The sequence below is a fragment of the Orycteropus afer genome, unplaced genomic scaffold (genome assembly GCF_000298275.1).
Source record: "Orycteropus afer afer isolate SDZICR_OR568_19922 unplaced genomic scaffold, OryAfe1.0 scaffold00510, whole genome shotgun sequence".
Taxonomy (NCBI): Eukaryota; Metazoa; Chordata; class Mammalia; order Tubulidentata; family Orycteropodidae; genus Orycteropus; species Orycteropus afer.
The window spans coordinates 1,454,488-1,462,182 of record NW_006922097.1 but is presented as its reverse complement, the minus strand read 5'-3'; the positions used below and the strand labels follow the sequence as shown (position 1 = coordinate 1,462,182).

General features: G+C 46.4%; 1 protein-coding gene across 1 annotated transcript in view; it reads right to left on the bottom strand.

Moving 5' to 3' along the window:
• Nucleotides 1-5,706: 5,706 nt before the first annotated feature.
• LOC103209662 (erythroblast membrane associated protein (Scianna blood group)) overlaps nt 5,707-7,695 on the bottom strand; it is a gene marked incomplete at its 5' end in the record, with an annotated part of 25,208 nt that continues 23,219 nt past the window's right edge. The window contains one exon of the mRNA XM_042782918.1: nt 5,707-6,431. Coding sequence (XP_042638852.1) covers nt 5,707-6,431 — 725 coding nt within the window. The remainder of the gene's footprint in view (nt 6,432-7,695) is intronic.

Here is a 7,695-nt window from a genome sequence, read left to right as displayed (position 1 = left end):
CAGGGTAGCTGGATGCCAAGTGAGCGACAGAAGAGGACCAATGCAGTCAGACAGTCAGAGGGTCAGGAGTCTGGGGACAGAGGCTGTAATCAGAGGTTTCAGAGGATCGGTGCCCAAGAAGCTGGGCTGTGTGTTCGGGCGGTAAAAAGCCAATGGCAGAGTCCAAGGGTATGAGCTTTCTAGAGGACAGGAGCTGGGTTCTGAGATGTCGGCGGGCTTGAGAGAGGAAAGGCGGACCCCAAAGGTATGGTCAGTGGCAGGGAGCCTGGAGTAGTCAAAGGCCCACGAGTAGAGGCCAGGAACGGCTGCCCAGCCACGGAGGCCTGAAAGAGGGACAGGGGTCGGAGCGGAGGGGTCACAGGGCCCCATTTGCTCCCCATTGGGTCCAGGGTGGCAAAGCAACCGCTTCCAACTGCTGGGTGAGAAAGCAAGGGCCGTGCTCAGAGTTCTCCGCAAAGCTGTGTCAGCCTCCCCCGCGACCCGCTCCGCGACCTCTGGTCGAACCAGACCCACCTCTCTCCAGCCGCTCCGTCAGGTGACAGCGCCACCAGGGCCCGCCAGCGAAAGAGCCGGAGCCGGAACCCAGAGAGGATCCACCTACTTCTCCAGGATTGGTTTATGCGGATCACCCTTCATTTCCATTGGCTTTAGTGCTCTGGTGCAAGGCGAGAGGAGCAGGCAGAACATCTAATCAGCTTCGGCTACGGGCGTGGCATGCTGGGAATTGTAGTTAGGAAAGAAAAAAATTTGTAAAGTTTGGAACCGAAGGGTGGAGACTGGGCTCCCCTCCAAGGTCTTTAGATTTCCTTGCGCCTCTGGTATTCCAGCCCAAGGTGAGGGACCACTCCCCTGGAGGTTTGTAGACTATGCGAAGCTAACCTTCAAGGAGTCATGAACTCAAAAATAAGTTTCTTCTTTATTTTGTTTTTACTTTACCTTGATGGTCCTGACATGCAGCAAAGTCGGGAATCGTGAACCTCACTCGACGTTCATAAAGTTTTTTTTTTTTTTTTTCCTGGCTTATGAGATGAGGGTTTATTAACAGAAAACAGCCATTTGAGGGGGCCGGTTCTCAGACGGCGACCACGGTGACCTCACTTTCTGGGAGTGCTGTCCAAGAAAATGGGAGTGAAGTCCTCAACACGCCTGATCTTCATGCCCCAACGAGCACGGACTGTGAGAAGGCAAACTGGGTCCCAAGCCCAGTGGTCCAGTTTCCTCCTGTGGCCCAGGGTTGAATGTGTAGGGCAGTGCTCCTTGCACCTTTAGACCACATCGTGGCCAGCCAACATGACAGCTTATGGTAAGGATTCATCTCGGTCAGCTGTCATCTTATCCTAGCAATTACAGGGCGGATGATTTCCTTGGCAGAGACATCAGTGACATGGACAAAAGTGTCACTGAAGGATGCAAAAATGTAGCAGACACCAAAGAAATTATTTCAGCCACTTGAGTTTCAAGACTGATGACTTGTTCCGCCTTCTTTTATTTCCCCTTGCAAAGTGCCTCATCCTGGCGCTGTCTCCAGATTCCACCACCAGAATGAGTTTGAGGTTTATAATTCAAAGTTTAAAAATTGTGTAACTAGACAAATTTAAAGATAAATTAACCTAGTCTTCTCATTCAAAGAAGCTGCGTGTGCCTGGTCCAAAAACCCACCTCCAAGTCTTCCAATGCCCCTGCACAAAGATTTTCTGGGTCCAGCATATTATTTCTAGCTAAAGCTGTTGTTGTTGTTGTTGTTGTCGTTGTTAGGTGCCGTCGAGTCGTTTCCGACTCGTAAGGCACTTGACTGCTAACCAGAAGGCTGGCGGTTCAAGCCCACCAGCCACTCCTCGGAAGGCAGGTTAGGTATTCCTACTTCCATAGTGATACTGCCTCGGAAACCCAAGGAGGGGTCGCTATGAGTCGGGGCCGACTCGATGGCAAATAACAACAACAACAACAGCGACCCCATGCACAGCAGAACGAAATACTGCCCGATTCCGCGCCAGCTCTGCGATCCTTGCCATACTTGAGCGCATTGTCACAGCCACTGTGTCAATCCATCTCGTCAAAGGCCTTCCCCTCTTTTGTTGACCTTCCACTGTACCAAGCATGACATCCTTCTCCAGGGAATGGTCCCCTCTGACAACATGACCAAAGTAGATGAGACGAAGTCTGGCCATTCTCGCTTCCAAGGAGCATCTCAGCTGCACTTCCTCCAGGACAGATCTGTTAGTTCTTTTAGCAGTCCATGGTACTTTCAGCATTCTTCACCAGCACCACAACTCAAAAGCATCAACTCTTCTTTGGTCTTCCTTTTTCATTGTCCAGCTCTCACATGCATACGAGGTGACTGGAAATATCATGGCCTGTGTCAGGTGCACCTTAGTCCTCAATGAGACATCCTTGCTCCTCAGCACTTGAAACAGTTCCTTCACAGCCGACCTGCCCAGTGCTACATGTTGTCTAATGTCCTGACTGCTGCTTCCATTGGCGTCGATTATAGAACCAAGCAACTTGAACTGCTTAACAGCCTCAATCTTTTCTCCATTTATCATGATGTTGCTTATAGGTCCAGTTGTGAAGATTTTTGTTTTCTTTATATTGAGATGTAATCCATACTGCAGACTGTGTTCTTCAATCTTCATTATTAAGTGCCTCAAGTCATCCTCACTTTCAGCAAGCAAAGTTGCATCATCAGCTTATCTCAGGTTGTTAATGATTCTTCCTCCAATCCTGATGGAACCTGTTAGCTAAAGCTAACAGTCATTTATCAGTCCAGATGATCAAACTAAGATATCTCTGGGATTAGGATTTTTTTTTTCCCAGTTTTAACTTTTTAAAAAGACTGATTGAATATGTATGTGGTAGTTAAGTTTGTGTGTCAACTTGTCTAGGCCTGGTTGAGTGGCTGGGCAGCTGAATGTAGTTATTCCCCATGATGAGATTGGTAATTAACTCCATGGTGGAATCTATTGGAGCAGCTGAGTAGCTGCTTTGAGTATGTGGTCTGCTTCCCATATATAAGAAGCAGCTTTGGGAATGGTCTCTAGCTTATGGCATGCTTGGACCCTCCATGTAGCTGTGTCGTTGTCCAGCAGCCTGCCATGCTCTGCCGACCTTGGGACTTACAATGGACTTCAATTAATGGCCTGCCATGTGGTTTGGTAACATCGGGACAGTGCTATTTTATTTGTCGACCTTGGGCTTGTTAGCCCTAGCAGCCAGTAGCTGCCTGAGTGAAGAGATGCCTCAAGCTTCAGTGGGCCAAGAGTAAGAAGCAGAGCTGAAGCCCAAGGTCGAGGGGCCTTCACCCAGCCTCTAGAGTCTGGCACTTTGAACTTGGACTTAAAGCCTCCAAACTGTGAGAGAATAAATTCCTGTTTGTTAAGGCCATCCCCTGGTATATTCCTGTCAGAGCAGCACTAGGTAACCAGAACAATGTACATTAAAATTCTAAAGGCTTCTCACATCTGCATGGTGTTTCAGTGCAGATCAAAGAGTATTCCCTTCAGAACTAGAAAACTAGGTTTATAATCTTGGCTCTACCACATAGCCATGTGGAGCACCATTTTCCTCCTCTATGAAATCTCTGGTTGAATTCTAAAGATTAAGCAAGAAAACATGTGTAATTCTTCTGCCTCCACAAATGTCAGTTCTCTTTCCTGCTGGTAAGTTCTGTCATTGAGTGAAATGAGTGTGAACAATGTGGGTTGATATTAAGATTGGGATATTCAGGAAAGTATGTTTGAAACTGAATATAGATGAGTGAAATATAAATATCCTATATGAATTATAAGGAGCTCTGGTGGTGTAGTGGTAAAGGCATTTGGCTGTTAACCAAAAGGTCAGTGGTTCAAACACACCAGCTGCTCAGAAGAAAGTCTGCTTCTGTAAAGATGTACAGCCTTGGAGGACCAATGTGGGTCACTGTGAGTCACAGTCTCCTTGATGGCAGTGATTTGGGCTTGGTTTATGGTCATTATTTATAATTTGATATAAATATAACACTGAGACAACAGACTCAGAAATAAAACTGTGGTTTTATTAATTGTGGTTAAAACTTGCTTGGGAGGATCAAGACTGTTTGGAAATCAATTCCATAATGAATTTTTCTTTTAGCAGCCTGAAGTCTTTCCCCACAACTTCTCATTCACAATGAAAATAACTGCATGCTAAACAATGAAAAATACCAAACTGTTATTTAAGAACTGTAAGAAAACAAATAAAACATTCCATTTGAACACTAGCAGAGGGCACTTCAGATAGAAAGATCCATTTTCCCTTGGGTAGAACTGTGTTCCCATGTGCAAACTGATAGCCAGTATCTCCACAAAGCAGGGCAGGTCACATATGTGGTATGACTTTAAAGTAACTAAGGGACACTAAATTAGGCTCGTTATTTTATCCTCACACTTAGTCTACCACTTCCTATTTGAAATCAATATTATCCAACCTAAGAAGGGGTTTGCTACCCAAATAAAAGCTTGTGGAAACACAGCTCCTACATTGGCAGTTAAATCTGTCATTTTTTGCTCACTGACTCTCAGGAGGCCTGATGCCTTTGTTTGAAAAGGCCAGCTGACTCATCTGCGCCTGTCTTTTCAAGGCTGCACATAACTGAGCTGCTCTTTTTGAAGTTGTACTTCCCAGCTTCTTGATTGTGCTCCTGAGGCTTTTAAGGATTAGTGCTATGGCAGTTAAAATCCCTGTACCTGGTTATCATCAGTGGGCAAATTAGCTTTTAAAACCATGTACATTAGTTTTGGGTGGTGCAAATGGGTAACACACTTGGCTGATAACTGAAAGGTTGGTGGTTCGAGTCCATCCAGAGGAGCCTCAACAATCTTTTGAAAAATCAGCCTTGAAAGCCCCACAAAGCAGAGTTCAACTGTGACACACATGGGATCGCCATGAGTCGGAATCAACTTGACAGCAGCTGGTTTTTATTTTTTTGCATTAGCTTTGGCTGTCACCAAACAGTGGTAAAAAGCATCAAGAAAACAGAAAAGGATGGCATGTTTCAGCCCTCCCTCCCCATTACCCTGAAAAAAGGAAGGTATGTGATCTAAAACATGTTTGCTTTTAAAAGCTGACTGTGGGGGCTAAAGGAGCTCTGTGGCACTGTGTGTAAGGCATTTGACTGCTAACCAGAAGGTTGGTGGTTCAAACCCCTCAGTTGCTCCATAGGAGGAAGATGAGACAATCTACCTCTATAGAGATTTACAGCCTTGGAAGCCCAATGGGGGTCGCTGTGAGTAGGAATTGACTGGATGGCAGTGGGTGGTGGGCGGAGGCTAAAGGCCTGAACTGAGAAAGAGAAAAAAGAAAAGCAATCCTTGATAGGAGGGGTAAGAAGCAGAAATTCATTCTGAAACTGGGGGCCCAAGTGCAGGATGAGGCAGAGAAAAGTTCTAATTATTCCCCTGGAGTAGAGAACCCCTTACCCTGAACCTGCACTGTGTCTTGGTGACATACATTCAACATCTCCACCTAAACCTAAACCCATATATATTTGGTTTTCAGGAATTCTCTTTGCAGTTCCCAGAAAGAAGGCAGAGCTCAGAGTCCTGAGAGAAAGGTGGTACAAGTAGAAACCACAATAAAGGGTCTGGATTTGGGGTAAGGAGTTGAGAGTTCCAGAACCAAGAGATGGACCAGGAGATTGCAATCTAGAGAGCTGGGCTGGGCAGTCAGGGGGGCTGGAGTTAAGACACATCCCTAAAAGGAAGGTGCCTTGAGCCCCTGAAGGGCCGGGCGGAGGTCAGAGGGCCAGGACGTCACCATGTCCCTGAATGGGAGAAGCTCTGGTGCCTGAGGCGGGAGTAAGGAAGGGTCCACCATCACGGACAGGTCTCCATTAACATGACCTTTTCCTTCTGGCACGGGAACAGTTGACTCCTCAGATTTCTGGAGTTCTGAACAAATGACTAGAGGTGCCATGTTTTTCCCTCCATCATGAAGGCAAGGTTCAAAGAAAGGGCGAAGAGGGCCAGAGAAATTGTGTGTGAAAGTAAAAATGTGGGATCTGTTGGTTACATTAAAGAAGGAGATAACTCCTGCTTCGTAATCCAGGAAAATCCCTACACACCGTGGGGGTTCTTTCAGGCGGAAGGAGGTCTGCGGGGACGTGAGGGCTTCGTACTGAGTCCCACCACTCTGCCGCAGAAGCCAGTGTCCATTGGAGGGCGAGGCAGTGACCTTCCCCTTCCTGCTCACCGACTCACTACACACCCCAAGGATCCACTTGGTCTTGTCGCCCACATACACCTCCCAGTAATGGCGGCCGGCCCTGAAGCACTCGGAGCCCAGGACGCTGACGACGAAATTGAATCTCTGTGGGTTGTCCAGCACAGGCTGCCTTCGGTCTCCGAGCCTCACGCATTTGAGGTCCTCAGACAGGATGAGTTTGGGATGCGCTGTGTCGGGATCCAGGGTCACAACCACTGCAGAGAGTGAGTCACAGAGAGGTGAGGTTTGGGAAGGCCAGATCTTAAGGAATCTTTGGGTGGCTTTGGGGACAAAAATAATCCCTACTCTAGCGACCCCTCCTTGGATTTCTGAGGCTGTATCACTACGGAAGTAGATTGCCCAAACTTCCTTCCCAGGAGTGGCTGGTGGGTTTGAACCGCCAGCCTACTGGTTAGTAGTCAAATGCTTTAGGCACTAGCCACCAGAACGCCCTTGTGGTTTTGGTTTAGTAGGTCTGTAACCACTGTCATTGGCCCGTTTTAGCTCATGAGCCCTACCCACAGATATACTGGGACCAAAGAATACTGTCTGTTGGACTTCTAGATCTCCTGGTAGAGTATTAAAGAAAAGAGAAGAAAGGATCTTGATTTATCTGGGAAGCTGCCTTAATCCTTAGGAAATGCTACCTTTCCCTTCAGTTTTCCAAAGGAACCTAACATAGGGATAATAAACACAGGCTTAGTTAGAAGTTAGACTCGCTAGTTATGTGACCTTAGTCAAGTTGTTCCTCTCTAAACCTTAGTTTCCTCATCTATGAGATAATAACAGCACCTACACTGTGGAGCTGTTGCATGGATTTGATGAGGTAATAATGCAAGAGACAGTGCCTGCTTCATACAGTGAGTGTGTAATACTCTTTTTACTAGCTAAAATTATTGCCACTAATTGTAATTTTAAAATGATAATATAGAAAGAAGAATTCTTCCTTAAAATTGTAGATTATGGAGATCACAGTCAGGTTTCCCCAGAAATCAGGAAAACTGACTCTTCTTGGAGAGTTAAACCAGAAAATCTGAATTTGGTGGAGACAGTAGGAGTAAACCAGACAATGGATGTGAGACAGAAGGGTTTGTGAGTTCCCAGAACACCAGCCACCAACCAAGGTGGTCTGGTGTTCTCACAAGTGGCTGACTACTCAATTCTATTGTACCCAATCTGCAGGAAGACGGAAGAGGATGAAAATTAAAGAGTGCAGTCTGCAGTGTGGATTACGCCTCAATATAAAGAAAACAAAAATCCTCAGAACTGGACCAATAAGCAGCATCAGGATAACTGGAGAAAAGATTGAAGTTGTCAAACTGCTTGGTTCTACAATCAACGCCAATGGAAGCAGCAGTCAAGACGTCAAAAGATGATAAATCGGGGTTCCGGCAAGATGGAGGACTAGGCAGAAAGACTGCACAGACCCTCTTCAACAAAGAAAAGGGAAACCAATTAACACAGACACAGAAGATAATC